Source organism: Lycium ferocissimum, chromosome 12 (assembly GCF_029784015.1).
Source record: "Lycium ferocissimum isolate CSIRO_LF1 chromosome 12, AGI_CSIRO_Lferr_CH_V1, whole genome shotgun sequence".
NCBI lineage: Eukaryota > Viridiplantae > Streptophyta > Magnoliopsida > Solanales > Solanaceae > Lycium > Lycium ferocissimum.
In genome coordinates, this window is record NC_081353.1 from 39,564,580 (window position 1) to 39,588,894 (window position 24,315).

Below are 24,315 nucleotides of genomic sequence, written 5' to 3' on the forward strand. Positions count from 1 at the left end.
ACAACGGGTATGCCAACAATATCGTAATAAAGACGATTAACAGAATCCAATATCTATCAACAACTCACGATTGCAAGACAACACAATAGAACAATCAAACACAATACAACAGGATAGCCAGTCCCAACACACAATAGGGCCCAGCCTATGGCAATGTCCAACCCAACTTCATACCCGAAGTTTCACATGCTGTCTCAGATAATATAATATAAATATGTGCTTCGCTATACGAAGTCTCACCGAAGGTAAGCCATAACCTACCTGGATGGTCGAACCGCAACACCAATAACTCACTCCTTTGCTTTGCCTTTCCGCTGAACCTCAGAACCTAAGTAGTCTAAGCATAATCGAAATCTAGATTAGAAATCATGAAGAATGACACTAATATTGTTACTATTTCAATTAGGTCAATTCTAGCCCCAGAAATTGGGGAAATGAGTCCATAAGGGGCATAACGGGGAATTCGGAAGCAAAATGTCAAATTAAGTACTAGGTGATCATAACCCATCCACTAATCGCTGATTTAACTCAAAGATTAGCCTAATTTCTAATTTCAAGCAAAACCCGAAATTGGGTATAAACCCTAAGTCTTTGATTCCGAAATTCAACACTAAAAATGAAAGATAAATGATTAATAAGATTAGATTATTCAAAATCTAATATAAACATCATCAATTTCCTCATACGTGAGCCTAAGGAAAAGTTCATCAAAACCCTTTTTCAACTTCCATCACTAAGGGATTATTAAAGAGAAGGGGGAAATCTAAGATGATTGTGATTAAGGAAGAGTAAAGGAAAAGGCAAGATTTACCTCCAAGAATGTCTCCAAAATATCTTCAAGAACTGTTATCCAAGCTCTAATTTCGAAATGGAAAATAATGAGGGTCTAAGGGCTTATTTAAATCACACTTAATGAAAATACCTGGCCCGTCACCGCCACGACGATAACGGGGCCGCTACAGCAGCACTGCTATAGTGCCCAAAAGGCCACCCCGGCGGCTAGCACACCGCAACAGCGGTGCCGCCATATCGGGCACCATCTACCAGAATCCCTCCGTTTTTCCTAAGGCTTTAATTAAAATTTCGGTATATTCCCGAGGCCATCTGCTCACAAACCATACACACAGACCCACACAAAAATATGCTACGAGCGCGCTCGTGGCCTCGGAATTCCCAATGGAGGCTTTATTGACCAAGTCAACCCCCAACGCCTTAGTTTTAATTTTCAACCCAAGTCCCAAAATGCATCCAAGTGCATTGGGAATCGAACCAAATATACACACAAGTCATAAGCAACCATCCGGACCTCTCGAAATTGACACATTTTCAAAAAAGGTCCGTTTACCCAGAAGTCAACTTCGGGTCAAAATGCGCTAGTCAATGCTCAAAAAAGGCGAAAATGCCGAAAAGACTATAACGACTAAACAGGTCATTACAGTTGGCAGGTGTGTGCACTAAAAGGATAAGTATGGGAAGTTCATATATCCATACCCAAGCCATACCAAAATGAAAAAGAATCTCAAAGAAAATTGCTTGAGAATGTTGGAAAAAGGTGAAGTGCCACCGCATGTTCCAGATCCAAATGCTAAATAGCCGCCTCATGTTCTAGATCCAGATGCTAAATAGATACATATAGCTACAACTGTGTTTGCTTGCTGGCAAATGGAGATTACAAACACCTATTTATATGAAGACTCAATATCGACATGATTTAGTAGATCCTAATGATCTAACTTTTTCACCACCTCTACTCTAATGATCCTAATGATCTAACTCTTTCTCTACCTCTATTCAATATCGACATGATTTAGTAGATCCTAATGGTCTAACTATTTCACTACCTCTACTCTTATACAAGATGTTTGTGAATACTTATTTGGAAACTTGTTTAGTTGGGGATGCTTATTATGTTGTGGTTTATATTTATCAGAGTGAACCTTCTAAAAAAAAAAAAGTTATTAGTCTCAGCTTGTCTGCATTTTGATTTTAGTATCATCATTTTATTCGTCATTTAGGTTTTGTTCTTGAATTGACTTTATGTTTTGTGTTAAATTGCTATGAATAAGAATATGTTAGTCTGAGCTTGTGTGCATTTTTATGATAGTATCGTTGTTGTGTTTGTGTATTTAGGTTTTGTTCTTAAATGGACTTCATGTTTTTGGGTTAAATTGCTATGAATAGTATGTTATTAGTCTCAGCTTGTCAACATTTTGATTTCAGTATCATTACTTTGTTCGTGCATTTAGGTTTTGTTCTTGAATGAACTTCATGTTTTGGGTTAAATTGCTCTGAATAACATGTTATTAAATTGTATTGAATAATATGCTCTTATTCTTTAACCTGTTTGCATTCTTTTATTAGGATCATTAACTGGTTTGTGGTATAATTGAATTTTCTTTATTCTCTTTTTTCAGGAACCAGTTGAGGATTATGGCAGTGCGATTTGTGCTAGTGTTAGGCACAGACATGTCCATTGCAGCCCTAGGCTTATGACTCCAATGGGCTGCAGCAAACTATACGTAAGTTCTCTTACATATTTTAAACTGTTTTGATAGTCTTTTTCTTGATCAGCCTTTGACTTGCTGCTTATTTCTTTGTCATAGGCGGATGTGGTGCTTTTGGGTGTTTAGGTACAGTTAGCGCGAAGCATGCCATTCAACACCCGGATCAGGCTGTAGCAATTGATTTGTTCAAACAGGAGATTGTATATTGCATTCTTTACAAGTGTTTATAGTTTTTATAAGCACTATAAAGTTATATATAATATTAACTAGTGGGTTAACAAAAAACTAGCCATAAATAAGTTATTATAAATTCTAGGACTTTTTATAATTTTAGGTCTTAAAAAAAAGCCCTGGAACCCGACCCGACCCTCTAATTTTGGTTTGCTTATTGCTCTCATGGCATATGTTGTTTGGCATATGTTGTTTGGCATATGAACTTTAGATTTCCATTTGGCATATATATAATTTTAGTATTGTGTATTATTAGTTTGGACTATAGTTTAGTGCTTAGGTTATTTCGTTCTTCCCAAATTCTTACTGTCGATTGGGTCAAAATGGGTTTATTTGGGTCAAAACCCTACCCAACACAACCCAACCGAATTGGTCCTTATTTTCACTCTCAAACTCGAAACTCAGAATCTCCTCTTTTAGTGGTTTCTCTTCATCGCTATGGTATGTTTCTCATTCTTCTTCACTCTTTCAGCGGTTTCTCTTTATTTTCTTACGATTCTCTTCATTTGCAAATGGAATTTATGTTTCTTGTTAAGTTACATTGAATAATACGCTGCTTTTTAAATTTGTGTTCATTTTGATTTTAGTATCATTATTTTGTCCAGCATTTAGTTTTTGTTCTTGAATGGTCTTTATGTTTCTGGTTAAATTAATATGAATAATATGTTGTTAGTCTCAGCTTGTCTGCTTTGTAATTTTAGTATCATCATTTTGTGCATCATTTAGGTTTTGTTCATTCCCTGATATGATTCGTTTTTATACAGAAGAAAAAATTGTGCAAGAAAGATGATTATACTAGTTGGGAAATAAAAAAAAAAGTGAGACCAGCTGACAGAGTCTACTGCTAAGTTATATGTATATGCTAAGATTGCTATATTTGTAAGTAGCATTCTAGGATAGCAAATTCTTGTAAAATTATGCACCCCAGTATTTATACTTTGGAATCAACACTTGTTTTAGACATCTTTCCGACACAATTTATCCACTAAAAGCATAGGCATCCAGTTGTGAATTGTAAATTTATTTATACAATAAAAATGAAAGGAACATACTCATCTAGTTTTTCATTAATCATAAGAGACATGAAATGAATATATGATATCTCAAAACCTCTTTTGAAATGTTGTTGTACTGCACGTGCAATTTCAAAATATGAAATATAGAGAACTTTTCTAACACATTATCAAAAATAATCATTGCGAGCCTTCGATAATATGATGACTACTAGTGGCATGTCATAAGCATAAAGGAGTTTGTTAGTACTTCGTATATATAAAATTCTTCCAATAAGAAAATAAATAAAATTTATGTGAAAAATAGGATGAATATTCATTTGTCTTTACTGTATGAAAGTATAAGATGTTTAAGTATTTTTAAAGCGCTCTTTCTCTAATAGAGGTAGAAAAATTAAAGCTACATGCTGTCAATATAATGCATTCTACAAAATAAGAATCAACCAAATATTATATGCATTCAATTCATCACAAAGACTGCTCGAAAATAACTAAAACTTATTAGAGATACTTCACTTAGTATCTCTTAAGAAGAACATATGAGATCACCTCTTACGGTTAAAGCAGTTGTAACTATAGAGACTGAAATGTTCTCAAACACTACTAAATTTAGATAAATATAACACAAACAAATCACATATCAAAGCAAAACGCTTAAACAACAAATGCTTAATAACCATAGGTCAAATGCCTTTACCTTTCCTCATGAGACTCCTTTGCATTCATCGGGATTTTCAGCTTGCAAAATACACTAAAATTTGGCTCCTGAAAATTAGTTCAGTAGAAACAAAACAAAGAAAAGTTAGTTATCAAGCACAAGTGCATTTCTCACAGAAAAAAATGCATGTGATTATCAGTTGGTGCTTGCTTACCACTCCTTTTGGCCCGCATGAAAGGACATCTTCAAAACCAGTACCAATTTTTTTTAGCAACTTAGATGTGAAAAGTTTCGATAGGAGTACCAATTGTGAGATTCAAGACTTTAACAATCATGCAATACTGGTCGTATCCCGAAATCAGATAATTGACTTTCTCAATCTTTAAAATTTTGTATTTGAAAACCTACAAGGGGAGAGGGGCAACTATATAATCGCTTGTAGAAGTGAAGAAACTAAAGTAAAGGAAGGATAGTCGGGGGAACTTATATAGGGGGCATACATACATTATGCTCTTTCTTATTATATTCGTCGATAGCACGGTTAGCCAGTTTCATCATTAAATCAAAGTCAGGGAGCTTCTTGAAATTGAGAAGTCGTACTATTCGAACAACGTGACCGGAAAAGTTATAAAATTCAAAACCCTGCCAAATAAGCAGACAGTATTCGACAGTATTAGAGCTTAAATTATCAGATAGGGTTGTTGTTTGGACACTAAGACACAATTTGATCCCTTTTATATAACTAGTTTAGTTACCAATTTATTGTCATTTATGTTAAAATGTTTTTGTACATATCAAATAATTATTAATTAAAATATTTTTGATGCTTGTGATTATTTATCCAAGAAAAGTATGCCCAAAATTAGATTACTTATACACGAAAAATTATTAATTTTTGGTAAGTATTCATTGTCATTAATTATGATGACAATTTAAGGACATTCGTGCTTTTAATATAGAATAGATATAGATTAGTATTGGAAGAGTTTTTTTTTAAAAAAAAATTAATTTTGAGTTAAATAGGCTTCTTATAATTATAAATAAGGGTGTTACTAGCTATTTTTATAACACGAGAGAAAAAGAAATATTGTAGAGATTTATAGTAGAGTTTGTTTGTTTGTTGTTTAGGACTAGCGATGGCTGAATCAAGAATATTGGGGATGAGTAATGTTGAAGAGGAAGGAAGATCCGAGAAGAGGCATAAATTGAAGAATAAAGAAGAAATAAAATGCTGGTGCTATTATTACGACAACCAGGATGAGCGACCATTAGAAGGAAGCCAGATGTGCAATACGGACTACAACGACGACAACGAAATCGATGACTATATCGATTGCTATCCTCCTGGCACTCCAAAGGAACTTCATCCTGATTCTGATCAAATTTCGGCTAGATGTGCCCATCAGACTTGTCTAACCCATGTTTGTGTAGTAGTATTCATTTTTTATCTCATTCTATTTTTCTATGTTAAGTGCATGGTCAGCTAATACTGACTATTTAACAGCTGTAAGGTTTCCAACCTTGAGGGGAGGCTCTTCTCATACATAATGTTCTTCCATTGTTTTTTATTTTTTTAAATAAAACCTAAAAATCCTAAAAACATGTCTTGCATTAATTTATAATAATTAGTACTAGTTTGGGGCTAAACCGTTGTTGATTCCGTGACCTCTGTCTGCTCATATCATTACTGCCATGGAGAATATTATTGATTTTCCCATTCTGTTAGGCATGTTTGGGAATTCATCTCACTTTCCCCCTGTTTAACTAATTTCAATCCTCGGGCAAAAAGAATGATACTTTCTCAGTAATTTTAATACAATCTTTAATAAAAAGGAAGCTGAATAAATTGAAATATCAACATATAACAATGAGAAACATCGTATTAACATCAAAATTAAAATAAACTTAAAGGTGCGGGATACTGGCTTTTTCCAATGTCGCCAGCTAACACACGAGCAATCAGATTGGTATCTAAATTGCAATGATCATCTTCGAGGTCACCCATATCACAAGTGTGTTTTGTGTAGAACTTTGAAATAGTCCACATCTTTTAAAGATAGCCTCCTTACCACGAGCATCCATTCGCAACCTTGATATTTTCGCTTCCAGACCAATCGCCAAAGTTTTCGTGTCGAATCGTCAACTTTGAACTCCCTCATCCCCTGGATGCAATAAATCTTCACATCCCTTTGCAATGATTTTTTCAAGTTGAAAATCATGCCTTTTTCAGTACCAGCCTTTTGTTTTACAAGATCTACTGGCTCTTTCCACAAACTTCGCTGAATTGATCATCTCTGCAGAAGAGACAAAGGCATGCGGGCGATCTTGGATGATCAAGATGGGGGATCTCATCGAAAGTCACTGAACCGGGTTCGACTCTTGCTATTGAAATTGGTTTACAGACTGAACTCTGTCGATCGCACAACGGCTAAGCCGGGTCGACTCTTGTTGTTCAAATGGGTGATGTGAATTCGCTCTTCCCCGGTGCTTCGATATTCATCATGTCTTGACGCCAGTTCTCTAGTTGATATGGATTAGTTCCAACCTAAACCTCATCCTCACTTTTCTTCATCTTCACTTTCCTCCGCATTAGATATTTCCTCACTATCACTCGATGTATTACCATATAATTCGGATAATCCGCACCATCCATAGTGTCTTTGTTTCATAATTATGGCGCAACCACCACATTCTCCCTACATAATAAAGTAGAGTATTTTAGTTACTACACATTAAATAATACTATTGATGTTAAAAAAATAGACGCATCGATAGCAATCAATCGCACTAAAACTGAGGAGCGGAATCGGCGGGGCACAGTGAGCTTTCTCTTAAAGACCGGAACAAAAACTTTAGGTCACTAAAGGCTTAAATGCCCAAAAAGACGTGCTATGTCAATGCCACCCCTGGCACTCCAAAGCAGTTGAATTTTGCTCTTAACCGCTTTCAAAGAATAACCTGATAAAATACGTTGCCTCAAAAGGGAATACGTGTCAACATAGTTACGTCGTATTCGTATCCATGGGATTCGGACCGTGGTGACGTCCGATGAAGATGATTCCCCATGATATTATTGATAGTTGTACCGTATTAAATAAAGTTGGTGGGGTCGTAGTCACGATCCCACATCCTATTGAGTTTGATTCCTATATAAAAAGCCTTTTGCTACTTATTATCTACTTAAAATTCAATACCTTTTCTACTTAGTATCTACTTAAAATTCAATGTCGAATAGTAGAAATATAGTTTGGTCGGTATTTTCCACGAGGATTCGAATAGCGTGATGACAACTCAAATCATAGCAACTATTCCGGTGATTCCTCAACCGACAACAGTGAATTCATGCTAGACGATTTTAAGCCTCACCTTTTAATAGTGCGTAACGACACCAAGTCTTCAAACAAAAATGGAGTTCGAGCACTTTTCAACCACTAAAACGGCAATCCGAAGTTGTTTTATCCTCGACGTATCAATTTTACCTTATTAATCGCATAAATAAGTAGGGTTCTATATAAAATATTGATAGTTTCGGTCCCGAAGCATGATTAATCTATGGTCAAAAACACGTTAAAAAGTATAAAGAAAGAGAAGTTAACCAAAGAAAAAAGAAAAAAAAAAAAGGGGGCTTTAAGCAGTGAAATTCTTTTGCACTAAAGGAGCTTTTGTCGTTTTTTTTTCTTGTTGGGGTATTTTGGTTCACAAGCACTTTTTTTGGGTCATTTTGGTTCCGGACAAGACACTAACCTCAGTGGTCAATAATTTCCAATACATCGTTGGCCATGCATATATGAATTTTAACCACTCTATGATCCTTGCTTTCATAAGGGGCAGATCATATGAACCATAAGAAATGAAATAATAACAACATGTGACTTTTCATGACTAATCATCACGACTTGCACCAAACACATCATCTGCAAAGCCGGAACAAGTAGAAGTAAACTATTGGAAATATGAAAGTCAAATAAAGGAGTAAATTCCCTAAAGGCCAAAGTCATGGATTCCTAAACTTATCCCGATTTTCCATTTAGAATCCCCAACTGAAACGTTAACCATCTGAACTCTCGAACATAAGACAAATTGTGCCATTTGAACACCTCGTGCTAACTTGGCACATGCGTGCAGTACACTTGCTGTGACATGGAAAAATAGACCAATAAAAATAAGCCATGTCAACAAAAAAATTAATTTTTAAGAAAAATTAATTTTAAAATCTATTTAAATAATTTAAAAAAATCGAAAAACCCAAACCCATCCTCTCAGATAGCCCACTTTCACCGCCACCATCGTCGCTATCGACTCGTCGCTCGCTTCAAAATCTATTTAAATAATTAAAAAAAATGGTGTCGTTTTTCGTTCGAGATTTGTTTAAATAGATTTTGAGTGGAAAATAATTGCCGAGTGCGAAGTGGGCTATATTCGGAGAAGATGGGTTGGGTTTTCAATTTTTTTAAATTATTTAAATAGATTTTTTAAAATGTAGTTTTTGTTAAAATTAATTTTTAATGATTAAAAATTGTAAAAAAGAAAAAAATTTAATCTCTCACGCTCTCGTTTAAAGCGATTACCGTACGCGTGTGCCATTCGGGCACGAGGTGTTCAAATGACACAGTTTATCTTATGCTCGAAGGTGCAGATGGTCAACGTTTCAGTTAAGGAGTCTAAATGGAAAATCAGGACAAGTTTAGGGGTCCATCTATGACTTTGGACTTCTCTAAAAGATCACTTATGTATTGAGAATTGTCTATAAATATCACTTTTGTCTCTTTTAGGACTAGAATATTACCCAACTATCACTATTTTTCTCAAAATGTACTAAACACAAAAAACCCTCCTCTCCTAGTTGGCATGCCATGGCACATAAGATTCTATTTTTTTTTTAGTAAATAGGAATAATTGCATAGACCTACTGATTGCATCCACGGTAGCGTACATCCATTAAAGTTTGATGGGCTTAAATGTGAAATCAAGAAGATGCTTATCATCGAAAAAAAGCCCAAGGATAAGCTCAAGAACTATAACGAGGAGTGGACTAAGTACTATACGTATTCACGATCCAAGTGCTGACCAAAACAAGGAAGATTTAGGCCTACAAGAAGCCCAAAAAAAAGAAAGTCCCAAGAGGCTGATTGCATGCGGTTAAGGGGTGATTTGCACGCCCAATTTGGGTGAAAGACACGCCCAAAATGGGGTTTAAAGACACGCCAAACATGGGCTCTTTGGTTGACTTTTTCCTTATTTCTTTAGGAACAAGTTGTAATATTTTATGCTTTTCTAGTTTAAGGTTTCCTAGTTTAACCTAATTAGGTTTTAGTATTTAATTGTTTTCATAAAATTAGATTCTAATCCCATTCTATTTGGGATAAGTTTCCCCTATATATAGGGGGATTTATTATTTTCATGAGACAAATATTATTATTATTAAGGAGTTCTCTCTTTACACCTTTATATGTAGCCTTACTTTGGATCTTGCAACCTTATAAGAATGATTCTTTTAAGAGGTAAGATTAATTCGTACTTGATATGTAAGAGGTAAGATTAATTCGTACTTGATATCTTTAGTTCTTCTTCGTAAATTAAAGAAGGTAAATTAGTCTTATACTAATTATTGTCTCTAATTTCTTCGAAATAGGGGTCTAGATCACCTTTTGATATAAATTCTTGAATTAACTCTGTTAGTATCTTAATTAGTCTTAATCGGCCAATTTTGAATACTAAGATCAATTAGGGATTTTATCACTTAATCTTGAAATTTGGGGATTTTATACTTGAATTTCGCCTATCTTTACATTCTTGTCTTTAATCTTCGTATTTTCGCTTCCGCATTATAATCTTGTTTTATTCAAGTAACTCGATTCTTATCACCTACCCTCAAGTTAGGCCTTATAATACTAACTTTCCTTATGATTTCTGATATTACGCTTACCTCTCTTATTTTCAACTTTTTGTAAGCAAACTTCTTTCAATGATAAAACTTATCAAATATTTCAAAGTTCCCCTTTCTTGGCTTTATATTGAATATTTAATTGTGGGACGAAAATCTTTAAAATATATTACATTAGAATTAAAATATTCGACCTAGTATTTTCTTGTAAATTACAGAACTTGCTAATTGTTATACAACTTAAACATATTAAAGTTTAGATGTGTTTTTTTAAGTTAAATAGGCAATATTTAAGTGCAAAAAAACTGTTAATTAGTTTATTATAAAAATACAGTTTACTACCAGTGCAATTAAAATATTGTTTGGTGCATATGTGCAGAAAATCTAATTTTTATTTGAACATGATTTACTTTTTGTTCTTAAGTCCAAAAAAATTATCAAAATAAAACTGATTATCTCATGTTAGATGAAAAAAGTAATGGTTAAATATTTTTTTATTATATAACTTTTTTCATAGGTTTATTCGTCTTGTGAATTAAAAAAGAGAGTCAAACATAGTGTTAAAAACTTAAATGAAATTTTGGTCAGATTACCAGTCATGTAGGAGTACTATTAAATAATTATATTAGTGCCACAAAAGGGTATTTTGGAATATTGTTGCAAGATTACCATTTAAACAAGTTTGGATACAAAAATTAAAAATAAGGGAGGTGAGCATAATATCTTAAACCACAGGAAAATTAAGTATTATAAGATTAAATGTGAGGGGGGTCTCTGAAATTATTTCATTATTATTAAAAGAAAAATAGAATTTTATGTGACATGTCATTGCCAACTAGGAGAGAAGGAAAATTTTGTGTGTTTAATATATTTTGAGAAAAATAGTAATAGTTAAGTGTCATTCTAGTACATCAAGTCAAACGTGGGTGTTTGAGTTAAAGAGTAGTTTTTGTTTTTCAAACACGTGGGTTATTGGGTTTAGGTGTTTTTTATGGATAAGATTAGTTACTTATTTTAGTGAAACTCAAATTTTAAATTAATTATTTATGCATTTTGCCACTTGGCAGTATTATTTTTTATTTTTTTGAATTTCGTTTCAAAAAAAAACAGAGCGGTCCTTTAGCAATATACCTATCACAATTATAATAAAACTCAAAATCTTTTCTTTCATATTTAAACCTTCAATTCCTTAACCAAATAAACCCTAGCCTCAGATTTCACTTATTTACTGAATTTGTTGAAGCTCAGGCAAGTTTTACCAGTTTATCTGTCTGCATTGGTGGTTTTTTTTTTTTTTTAAAGATTTTTTTTAAAATTTTTTTTTTTTATTTTTTTTTACACCCTTGACATATAGAATAAAGTTTTGATCTTTTGTCCATGCATTGGTCTATAGGACATTTTATTGTTGTCATTCTGCTAATAGGTAACGTATGGTAATGAAAGATTAAATTTTTCTCTTTTTTTTTTTCCTCAAGATATTCTGTTTTGAAGAAACTAGGGTTTTTTTTTTTGGGAAAATAACACTCTATGTCTATTTGGAGAAAATATTTACCCGAAATGGCCCATTTTGTTAAATATTACCGGAAATAGCCCTTTTTACATTATTATACACTTCTATACAAGGTTTATACATTGTCTACAGTAATTGTATGAACACTGTTGCACAAAAAAAGTTGGCTATGCGGATGTAAAATAAAAATATGGCTACGTGGATGTAATATTTTATGCTGGATTGTATATTATTGAAATTATCCCTTCTTTTTTTTCTTGTCTCTGTGTGCGCGCGCGTGTGTGTGGAGGAATTCATGTTTCGCGTTTGTGGATTTTACTAGTTGATCCTTTTTTTTCTTATTTGATAGTGTTTGACTGGACAAGGATTCAAGTTATATAAGTGGCAGTGAAAGAAAATAAATGATATACTCCTTCCGTTGTAATTTTGTTTGTCTGGTTTTGACTTAGCGGAGTTTAAGAAAGTAAAAAAGCTTGTGGTCTTAAATTAAAGATATGTAGAATGTACCAAAATGCCCTTTAATTTTGCGGTCTTAAACATGCCATGTGGAAAGTTGGAAATAAAGCGTTTTCAAAAAAGGAAAGAGACATTCTTTTTGAAACAAACTTGAAAGGAAAGTAAAAAAAACAAATTGAAACGGAGGAAGTATTTGATAGTGTTTGACTGGACAAGGATTCAAGTTATATTAGTGCCTGTGAAAGAAAAGAAATGATATATAGTGAATTTGAAATAAAGTTATGAAATTTTTATAGAATCATTTAACTACTGGAATGATGCATGTCAATTTTTTTGGAAGTTATTTGAGCTCCTTTGAAAGGACCTTTTATCGTTGTCATTCTGCTCATAGTTAACGTACGGGAATGAAAGATTAAATTCCACGCGCCCCCCCCCCCCCCCCCCCCCGGGAAATTCTGTTAGGACAAAACTAAGGTTTTTTCTTGTGTATGTGTGTGGAGGAATGCAAGTTCGCGCTTGTGGATTTTATTAGTCGATCTGTTTTTTTTTTATTTGATACTGCTTGTCTGGACAAGGATTCGAGTTATATTAGTGGCTGTGAAAGAAATGAATTTGAAATAAGGTTGTATAATGAATTTGATAGAAAGTTCCTTTTCTTGATTAAAAAATTGAATTTGAAATAAAGTTATGTAATTTGTTAAGAATCATATAACTAGAGGAATGATGCATGTCAATTTTTTTTAAAGCTAAACACCCTTGAGATATGAACAAAGTTTTGATCTTTTCCCCATGCATTGGTCTACCGGACCTTTTATCGTTGCCATTCTGCTCAGAGGTAACATTCGGGAATGAAAGATTAAATTTTCTCTTCCCCCCCCCCCACACACACCCACCCACAACAAAGAAATTCTCTTTTGGAGAAACTAGGGTTTTTTTCTTGTGTGTGGAGGCATGCATGTTCGCGCTTGTGGATTTTATTAGTTGATCCCTTTTTTTATTTGATAGTGTTTGGTTGGACTAGGTTTCGAGTTATGTTAGACTATTAGTGGCTGTGAAAGAAAAGAAATGATATAGTGAATTTGAAATGAAGTTATGAAATTTGTATAAAATCATATAGCTAGTGTAATGATGCATGTCATTTTTTTTGAAGTTATTCATGCTCATTTGGACTACGTGGTATTTCCTTCTTTCTTTATTTTTCTTCTTTTGACTGCTCTTTCTTGAGAAGATGACTATTAGAATGCTGAAATTTGATACATATTATATGTTGCCTGTTACTAGTTTTCAGAATGGATAATAGTGATGTAGAGATGGTGGAGGATGTTGTAAAGACGGTCCCTGCTAGTGATGGCCAAGTGTCCAATGAGTCACCAGTCAAGTACGAAAACAGTGTCAAGACAGAAGACCCAAATAGCAACAGTAAGAGTGGGGCTAAGAGCTGTATAAATGGAGTTAAAGAGCAAAAGAATTCTAGTATAGTGGAAAACGAATGCAATGCTGATGACAGGCCAGAGGATCAAAGTGATTCAAATGGAAGTGAGATAGAGGACCAGCTCAACTCTAGGAGTCAGCCAGAGGCACATGGCAATGTAGTCGATGATGACAAAAACAGTACAAAAATTGACTCACAAGGCCCAGACAATGCTAAAGGTGATGCAGATGACAATATTACGCAGAGATCAGAAGAACAAAATCAGAACAAGAATGAAAATGGAGAAGGGGAACTTGAAGGAACTGTGGTGCTGCAGAACAAAGAACCTACTACTGATGCTAGTGATAATGTACAAATGCCTGATGATGAAGTACATAAAATTGATAAAGGAGAAGTGAAGGAAGATCATCAGAGTGAAAAAATAATCTACGAGGTCAATCAGAATGGGATTGATATGATGGTTGATAAAAAGAAGGACCATCAAATTAAAACAAATCCTGCAACTCTTATCACTGATGGTGATGCTAGGTCAGATGAGTTACCAAAAGCGGAAAATGAAGTTAGTGATACTTCTATTGGAAAAACGCCAGAACCAGCTACTCCAAAGTTTCTGGGTAAACCATCCAAGAATATTTCTACAGAAACAAAGGTACATACTCTGATATACCCCTGGTGCTTAATTGATCTACAGATGGGGTGAAAATTGCTCAACTTTTCAAATTAATAATTTCCCTTCAAATTTAGATGGCTGATGATGAGGATGAATATGAGGATGGGGATGATGAAGGGTCCCCTGAGGATCAAGCTGCGTTTATAAGAAAACTTGAAAGCTTTTATCGGGAGAGGGCGATGGAATTTAAACCACCTAAGTTTTATGGCCGTCCACTTAATTGCCTAAAGTAAGTGTATCATGGTTTATTGTCGAGCCCTTTTATTCTTATCTTGTCCCTGGTACTTATTAGATGTTTTTATGTTCTTGCTGCTAGGTTATGGAGATCTGTGATCAGATTGGGTGGCTATGACCGGGTAGGCCTTTTATTCTGCACTTGTGTTTGATCAGTTCTCATTTTTACTGCAACAGTTATAGTTTTTCCAGCCATCTCTTGATTATTATTTTTTCCTTTTCGCTTCTGTTTCACCAATTTACTTTATAACTTTTCCTGAGGACTTGTTTGGTTAGTGTTGGTTCATGGTGTGTAATCTATTTCTTCTCTTCTAATTCTGTCTGCCCTTCCTATTATGTTGCTCTCAAGTTCTTTGGATTATTTCAGTGCTTAATTCTCGTGGTCTCTTAATAAGGTTCTCAAGCATTTTCTTCAATTAATCGAGTCGCTTTGGTCCAGTGGAATATACCATAGTATTTATTTCATTTAGCTGAAAGTGTAATCAAATGGGCTTATAGTGGCAAGGCCTGATTTTCACTCGAGTTATTTTAATCCAATTCCAATTAGAGGTTGAAGGATTCCTTCTAAAGTGAACTGCAGAGGATATTTTATTTTATTACTTGAATCAAGAACCACAGAGGATATTAGCCACTTCCCAACATGTCGTTGGCTAACCAGGAGCGGTGGGTAGGAGCGGTGGGTCAACAATCAAGTGTATCAAGTCAAGGAACTACTTAGTTCTTGGTTAACCATGATTTTATGTGGTCATTTTTGTTAAAGGCTTTTTGCTGCTGTTACACAGCCGTGTCCAAAGCATCCTCGGACCTGGATGGCTATGTTTATCTTTCCGAAAATATCAGTGTGCGGACCTCGCGTTGTTAGGGAGGGTATTCTTAATTTATTTAATGATTTATTTTAGGTCACATCACGTCCCTAATCTGTGAGTCTGATTCTTTTTCTCGGGTCAAGCACATGGAAATATTTCCTTGATAGGTGGAATGAGAATGAAAGTCTGGAATCTAGAATTACTTCTTGCTACCGACTCATCTTAAAGTTTAAGCTATTAAGGCCAGAAGATATTTTTTAATTTTAGATCTGTAATACAAGAAAAGGAGATTTTTCTGCGTAGATTGTATACTCTTCATAGAGTTAAGATTTTCAGAAATAAGCGGTGTGGCTCAGTAGTTTGGTTTAAAGAAAACTCCAAGCGGTGGTTGTGTATTTTGTTGTCAGTAGGTGGACTAATTAATGACTAATTATGTTGTGAGATGAATTTTATGCTATTCTCATGTGCTTTTGATGGTGGACTATTAAGCTACTTTTATCTAAATAGGTAACTGGATCCAAGTTGTGGCGGCAAGTGGGAGAGTCATTTAATCCCCCCAAGTGAGTATTTAGTTGGTCCTGTTTATTTCTGTGTTTGGTCCTGTTTATTTCTGTGTTTTGGCAACTTGATATGAATATTTCTCCTATACACTGAAAAATATAGCTCTTTCTCGTCAAGCATCAACTTCCCCAGTATATGTAAGGGAGATGTCTGTCATTGTTTTACTGATGACGTGCCAATGATTTTAAGGTTTTTTATTGCAAGCAATATAAATTTTGTGGATGTGAAATGGAACAATATATTTTGGGTACATATGAGAGGAATAAGCTGCTTGGTTGCTAGAACAAAATATCAGGAGGTAGAAGAGAAATTGTTCATGAACTGTACAAATCCTTAATTACTATTAAAACCACTAAGACAAAATACGAAGAAACCACGAAGTACCATTAAAAAAAGCATAGATTCCAACACCAGGATCCAAGTGCTAAGAAAACATAATTGCAATCACTATTTTTAGATCTGGTAATGAAGTTGCATCTTTCTTTGTGATAGGTCTTTGTCAAATATAGAGGACCAGGGATCTTATAGGCATATCTGAGTGGTGGGCAATTGGTTCTGGTGTTAAACTTGCAGGGAACTTGAAGTCTAAATAGAAACTTTTTGTCCTATAAATGAAAAATAACAAGTTAAGAAGTTCTGGAATGAAAATCAACTGAATAAGACAATAGCAATGCTGAAGCTTCTATCTACTATTATACAACTTCCTCTAACTGCTTTTGTTGGTGATCTGATGATCTTCTTTCGCAGGACTTGCACTACCGTGTCTTTTACATTCCGCATTTTCTATGAAAAGGTAATAATCTGAAATTCTCTTCCCTTCATAGCTATTAGCATAATTCGCGACTGTTGTCAACCATGTTGCTAATATTTGTATAATGTGGGTTTCTGGGAAATGGTAGGTGGTTTGTGAACGTTAGCTCTCATGATGTGGGTTGTATGGAAGTAGAAAATGGGGGAGTGTTTGAAGTTAAGAAAATGATTTAATAAATCTAAGGGATTAGCCTTCTCTAGTATCTTTTTGGTGCGCCGATGAGGTTCCTGCTTTATAGATGACTGGTTGTCTTTCGTAGATGATCATGTTTTTGTATAGGTTCTCTATTTTTTGGTATACAGCTTGCATACGGGGTTTACCAATTTCCCCAATTATTGAAAAAATATTTACCTTTTCAAAATAATTGGTGGGTGGTTTGACGAAGTATCAACTTACAAATTTACTAGCAGCCACCTTCTTGTGAGGCCTATAAAGTCACTTTAATAGTTTGTGTTTGTTTCTTTTCATTTTTGTGTTTTTGCATTTTGTCTTCTCTAAATTAGGTTTCATTACATCTTTGGTTTGGCATTTGATGATATCACTGTGAGATGGAAGCTGCACGTTCTCGCTCATTTTATCTTATTGGAGAGGATATATATATATATAAGCTTACTAGCTAAGGAGAGCATATATATATATATATATATATATGCTCTCCTTAGCTAGTTAGCTTGCACAATTTGAAGTGCCAAAATAGATGTTTAAGTTGAATAAAGAACAGCATCTCCATACATCTATGGTTTTTTTGGAATAGAATTTGTGCTAAAAACTTATCTGTCTCTTACTTTTTGTTTCTAAACTTTCTATTATCTCATGATTCCTCTGCATGTTAGGCACTTTTAGAATATGAAAGGCATAAGACACAAAACGGCGAGCTTCAACTTCCTATTCCTCCTCCTGATTCATTGGTGGTTGACAATGAGGTAAACTTGTGTTTACATTGTTGGTATGTGGTGTTTCTCCACATCTGCTGTGTTATATCCACTTTGCTCAAGTTCTCAAAGTTGATCATGGAGATCCTTCTTTCGTTTGTGCAAGTAAAGTTTCTACATCTTCTTCCTACAGTTTTTAAGTTGGAACCTGCAAGAATAAATTAATGAATTAAAGGGAAATCAGTCTGGCCTTACTTTGGTAAAACTAATTCCAGCATGCATATGGTGGACGGTTTGGAAGGAAACGGATGCAGTTGTTTTGAAGACATAGCCAACTTAATTCAAATTGCATACTTTTGTTTTCTTTTTGGTGAAAAGAGGAATTTGTGAATGAAGCATAATAAATACTTAGTATCTTTGAATCCCTGTAAGATTTGTTAAGGGATTTTTCTTCTGTTTTTCTTCTCACTTGAAATTACTACAACACTTCCTTAGTGCTAGCTTTATAAGACAACCTTCCCCTAGAAAAAAAAAAAAAAAAGACTAACAAAAAGTGAATTCATGATTCAACCAGAGTCATATATAAGATAGTCCCAACTATATAAGCAAAACATTCTTTCAACTACATGAATGAAGAAACCCCCCCCAGCTTGGTAGCACAAGCTTGCCGTAGGGTGATGGGGCACTCGTATATTAAGTCTTTGAGGAAAGTGGGGTTGGACCAGAAATGATATTGGTATGCTGTATTATATAATAATACTGGTATGACCTTCCTGAAGGAGGTAACTTGTAGAGGGGAGTTGGTGGGTGCTGTAGCACACCTCATGGCTGTCTCCGCAATGCAGTGCCAACAAACAGTTGCTGTCAAAGACCTCAGTCCGAGCCCCTAGCCCCCTATTAAAGTGTCTGAAGGGTTGTCAGATTGGACCATCATATTTTAATATACAACAAGAAGTTGAATGAAACAGAAACACTCATTTTTATCTAGAAGAAGCTTTGATGAGCTTCAATGTATTGAGATATGTGTAATTACTCAAGTGGGCATTTGGTTCCTTTTTGATAAAAAATAGTTTATGGAGATGGTCTTTACTTCATCTAATCAACTAACGTAGCCTTGTAACATGCACACACACACACACACAAAAAAAAAAAAATGACATGTTTTAAGTAATTCTGCAGGGAAGTGGTTACCAAGCTTCCCCATCAGGAAGGGCACGAAGAGATTCTGCTGCTCGAGCTATGCAAGGATGGCATGAACAGCGCCGCCTTGGTTATCGTGAGGTTGGTGAGCCAATTGTAAAGGTCTGCTGCTGAAACTTTGTAGCATTCTTTGGGCATTGGTCTTTTAACGTTTGATCATGTCTATTGACATGTATTAGTAATTTTGGTGTTTTTCTATCTTTTATGGGACAAGAATACCAACAATATGCCAAAGCGTGAGAAGAACCTCAAAAACATTGGTAAGATTCTTCGTCAAATCTTTGCTAACTTCGCTTCTTCATATCCCTATCATTGAGCTCTTTTCCCTCAACATTTCCCAATATGAAGTCTGGCATTCTGCAAATTTTTGGGCCGTAGTGGTTGGTTAGTTAACACTTTAACTATATCAAGATCATCACCTGGAAACTTTTGATCTTGCTTTAAGTAATGTTATAATAATAAGGAATGGTGGCCGTGACAGAACTTCTTGTTGCATTCAGGTTCTCTTAAACACAAGAGACAATATGAAGTGGAACACTCTGTGAAGGCGACACGAACTGAAACATCTAAGCAGTTAAGTCATAGTTTAACTTGATCTTTTCTTCTAATGTTTTTATTTAAGTCAAACTTAAGTAATCTTGTTGAAATCTAGTATATTTCATAATAAATGCTAGTGGTACTTCATATCTTCTGCACTCCATCATTTGAAATTTCATTTGTTTGTTTAATCATAGTATGTTCTTTTGGTGGGTAGGTCTTTTAAATTGCATCCAGTTTCAACTCACCATAGGGCAGAATGGAAGGCAATGCTAATTAGTTGGGATTAAGTTCCACGCATGCTTGTTTGTTTACTTTAGCTCTTAGAGACTTATATATTAATAGAAAATATAGAGAACTTTCATCCTAAAAAATGTTAATAGAAAATATAGAGAACTTCTAGTGCTAGAGAAACTAGAATTTTATAATATTGGATTTTGGACTTAGACAGGCTTAAATGGTTTCATACACCCGACCCCAACTTGCTTGGAATGGAAGCATCGTTGTTGTTGGGCCTGTTGTAGCTAAAGGAGTTACAATCCTCTTTTGCAAAGTCATGTACGGATAAAGTTTATATCTTGCCAAAAGAATATACCATTAGGCTAAAGGCCTGTGCATGTATATTTCTTTTGGTCGGGCAAAAGTAATTAAGTATCTTTTTGGAAAACCTAACTTATGTGCATTTGTTTCCTTTTAGCCTGTGAATATGTGATATGGATATCTTGCAATTCTAAATTTCACCACCTTTATAGAGATCCTTCATTTTGGGTAAAGATGACTCTTCCTCCAATTTATATGCAGCCCAGAAATGCCTTAAAAAAGAACCAGGATTTAATTATGTCTTCCATATATAGAGTACTACATATTAAAATAGAATGGCCAAAAGGAGGATCCTACGAGGATGTTGTGCGATAGGAATACGTACCAACGCAAACGACAAATTCAATGAAACAATTGTGGGATTAACTATGTATATGGGAGTGAATGTTGTGTCCTAAGGTCATATATTTCCACACGATTAAGTTTATTAGAATGTGAGTATGTGACCAGTGAGATGGATGTGTGACTAATACAAGGCTAGACAAGATTAGAAGTAATCACATTGGATAACCAGATGCAAGCAACACATATAAATGATAAACCAAGACGAGGTTGCTTGAGATGGTTTGACGATGTCCTATATGTCATCTATATGAATTGGTTGATAGTTGCAACATTGTGATGATTGAAGATTTTAAAAGAGGATGAGACAAACATAAAATGATATGGAGGGAAGTTAAATCTCTTGAAATTCAAGATTTCGATAAGAGCAGAGGCACATTGAAAACAAAAGATTATATAGGTGTTACCAACTAATTGAGGTTAAGGTTTAACTGTTGGTGGTCTGCTTACATTAGGTTCAAAGTTTGCTTGGAGTTTTTCTTAGCTTGGTTGATGATTTAGCGTAGGGATAAGTGTCACATTTATATAATCTCTACCTTTAGAGAACCCCAAATTTTACTTAAATAGACAAATTATTAAATATCCCTTCGTTTAAAATGGGCCGAAATAGAGCAAAATGGAAATAGATGATCCATATGAATGGCGTAGGATATTGGTTAATGAAGTGAGTGCAAACTTTGGAAACCAGCATTCAAATCCCTGTGAAGTCAAAAAAACACTAGGTGATTTCTTCTCGTTGGTGGACAGGTTTACCTAGTACTTGTGTTGGTAGGAGGTAACAAGTAGCCGGTGGAATAATTGAGGTGCGCATTAGCTGGCCCAAACACAAAGTTCATAAAAAGTTGAATATAGATGATTTATATAGTCGGCATTAACTAGTTTGGGATTACAATTGTTATCTTGGTTGCATCTTAATGGATTAGTGAATATCATTACTCCTATAAAGATTTGGAGCTTGCCGGTGAACAGATGAAAGCTTGTCTTTTGTTTCTAGTGAATTTTTGATGCACCGAAGTTGTTCCCGTCAATATAGAAAGTGGGTGTTATTTGTAGAGAATCATATTATTGTGTAGGTTATCTGTAACAATGCCGCTTGTAAACTGTTTTCTTTGAGCAACTTGTCTTTTTTATCATTTTCTTATTCTTAGTTTTCTATTACTACTTGTCGTCGCTTCTGCTTTAGTTTTCTTAGTATCCTGATGTTGTTACTGCTTATGTTTTCATAATTGTGGTATTTCTTCCTTACTTGAGCCGAGGGTCTATCGGAAACAACCTCTCTACCTGCCCGGGTAGGGGTAAGGTCTGCGCACACTCTACCCTCCCTAGACCCCACTTGTGAGATTACACTTTGTTGTTGCTGGTGGTTTGAATGCCCAAGCAATGAAATGCCTCCCTAAAATGGAATGAGGCAATCATTGGCATTAGGACTCGTAGGATTGAGGACATCCTCACGTGCATTCTCTAACTTTTGACCTTCCTAGCTTATTCTTCTTCTCAATATATGGAAGACCGACTTCATAATGGATAGGCTTGCTTCAGGATGACAAAAATTTCACTATTTTGAGATATTTGAATCAATATATTGTACACCAGCAGTTGTTATCACCCAAAAGAAGAGTACTAGGAATTTCAAGAGCATTGCTCTCCCCTCTGTGTTTTTGGTTTCTCTGTTTCTGATGTAAAGCTAAATTGCTTTCCATCTGCCAGGTTGGTTACAACAGTTGTTGATGTTGGACCCCCTGCTGATTGGGTGAAAATCAATATTCGTGAAACAGTAAGTTCCTCTCAGAATAAAAGAGCCTCTGGATTATGCATTCCACTTCCTCCATGTGATTTGTAATGATTTTATGCAAACAGAAAGATTGCTTTGAGGTGTATGCACTGGTGCCTGGGCTTTTGCGAGAGGAGGTATATACCAATCGTGCTACTTGTTTCCATCAAGTGCATTCAGTTTGTTTTCATGTGTGTGCTGTCATGATATATTGTATGTAAGGGCACTCTGCGTGGTAGTTTTCAGTATAATGGACACGCACTCGTTGATGTGTATGCCTTGTCGCTTGGAATCATTGAGTATCCAGTTGTACTAGAAATGATGGGATGGCCTTTCTTACAACCTTTGGATTTCTTGTACTGTCATCTCCTTTTGGTTTGATGTACTATATATGTTCGGGAATGTGAGTGTCAAGGTCCTTTCTCCACAACACATGCGACTCCAAAAGTTGATTCTGCTTTCATCCCTTACTTTGAAGTTGATGTGCCGAAAGTCTGTGCTTCCTCTTATATTATTCCTCCAAACCTGAACTCAGAAAGTGTGATTTTAGTCCTCCATCCTTCAACAGCTTGTCTGCTATCACCTCATAGAACATACTCCTTAATCCCAAATCTCCATAATCATTCCGTAATCCCAAATCTCCATAATCATTTTCCTAATAGGGCCTTCTTGAAAACTCGAAGCTCTTTTACCACGAGATCACCACATTTTCTTGGTTGTGTAACGTCCTGCCAGCTGACTAAGTGAAACTTCCTAATCCTTATGTTGTATCTCATTAAAAATTCCATTGGAGGATTTCTAATATGCCTATGATACTGGCCAGGTGAACCAATGGCATAAAGTACGTAAAGATGCTCGAAAGTGTTAAGACAATTAATTGTTACTCCAATTAAAACTACCATATAAAATTTTCTTTTTCTTTTCTTGACAATTCTAAGAGATTAAGGATCAACTTCTTAGATATTTCTCTCCAAAGAATCCGGTGTTTCTTTTATTTTTCTTAAAATTTATCGCTGTCATAACTTGTGATAGTGACTTAATTAACCTGCTAGCTTTTACAAACTTGTATTTCAATGAATCATACTTCAGTTTTACTGTAAAATTTCAGCATAGATAATTAGAAATTTAGCATCATAAGACCCCACAATATTCAAGAAATTGGCTGAAAAATTATTTAAATTGTGTTTCTTTTTCCTTTTTTCCATCCATTTTACACCATCACGAAGCATTGATGCCCTTACTTCGTGGTGAATATAGGTACGCGTTCAATCTGATCCAGCTGGTCGCCTGGTCATTACTGGTCAGCCGGAGCATGTTGACAATCCTTGGGGTATTACAGCCTTCAAGAAGGTACACATTGCTATTTGTTGATTTTGACTTTGATAGAGGAATTCAACTATCCTTGCTTTACTTGTCATATTTTAGCACAGTTCTGGATCTCGATTTTATCTGGAAAGAGAAACTGTCATGCATAGAACTTTGAAGACACCAACTTTCCTCTGTCATTTAGGGCTGAAGAAACAAAACTAAATTGATTTTTTCGCCATTTCTTTTTCATTGGTCTAAAATTTCAGAGTTTTTCATGCATTCTTTCTATTTTTCACATTTGTCGTCTGCTCTTTACCTGGTAGAAAAGTTATTTCTTACAGTGTTAGTTGCTATACCTATGTTTTCTCTCATATTATGGTTAACTCCATTCTAATTTGTGCGAATTAATAATTGTGGTTGTTAGAACAATTGGAATAATCTCGAAGGAACTCCATTCTGTAAGTTGACCCTAATTTTTTTTTTCCAGGTTGTCAGCTTACCTGCTAGAATCGATCCGCTTCAGACTTCTGCTGTTGTAAGCCTTCATGGGCGTCTATTTGTTCGTGTACCCTTTGCACGATAAATATCTGAGTTGACAAAGCAGGAGCATTGGTAGTTGACAACATTGACTTCTGTTGTTGTAAGCCTTCATGGGCGTCTATTTGTTCGTGTACCCTTTGCACGGTAAATATCTGAGTTGACAAAGCAGGAGCATTGGTAGTTGACAACATTGTGAATGCTAGGCCTTAGTTGTTGGAATTGTGTGTCATTGTTTTGAACAAATTAGTAGTTGACGCTCCGTAGGTCAAAAACTCTGAAGGTAAGGCCCAGACAGCAGAGGAGGCATTTTCGGCTTCAGCCGCCCCAGTATTTACGTAGGCTGTTTTCTAGGACTAATGGATTTGTGATGAAAAT

The 24,315-nt window shown here is 35.1% G+C and overlaps 1 protein-coding gene and 1 long non-coding RNA gene across 5 annotated transcripts; both read left to right on the forward strand.

Annotated features, from left to right (window-relative positions):
- The first annotated feature begins 2,414 nt into the window (after window positions 1-2,414).
- Window positions 2,415-2,984, forward strand: LOC132040678 (uncharacterized). The gene is made up of 2 exons (XR_009410747.1): window positions 2,415-2,519; window positions 2,604-2,984. It is a non-coding gene; the product is annotated as an uncharacterized LOC132040678 (long non-coding RNA).
- Window positions 2,985-11,359: 8,375 nt separating this feature from the next.
- Window positions 11,360-24,023, forward strand: LOC132039771 (AT-rich interactive domain-containing protein 6-like). Of its 4 annotated transcripts, none has more exons than XM_059430290.1 (14): window positions 11,360-11,538; window positions 13,545-14,337; window positions 14,433-14,587; window positions 14,675-14,714; window positions 15,906-15,958; window positions 16,707-16,752; window positions 17,604-17,693; window positions 18,822-18,944; window positions 19,057-19,102; window positions 19,343-19,415; window positions 22,029-22,095; window positions 22,179-22,229; window positions 23,350-23,442; window positions 23,888-24,023. In XM_059430290.1, exons 2-14 carry the CDS (start codon window positions 13,546-13,548, stop codon window positions 23,981-23,983), a joined length of 1,725 nt encoding a protein of 574 aa, XP_059286273.1. In that variant the 5' UTR covers window positions 11,360-11,538; window position 13,545; the 3' UTR covers window positions 23,984-24,023. The 4 variants fall into 4 exon arrangements, with proteins under 4 accessions (XP_059286273.1, XP_059286272.1, XP_059286271.1 ...); XM_059430289.1 differs by having other exon boundaries at window positions 11,361-11,569; window positions 13,538-14,337; XM_059430288.1 differs by having other exon boundaries at window positions 11,362-11,538; window positions 13,538-14,337.
- Window positions 24,024-24,315: the final 292 nt, after the last annotated feature.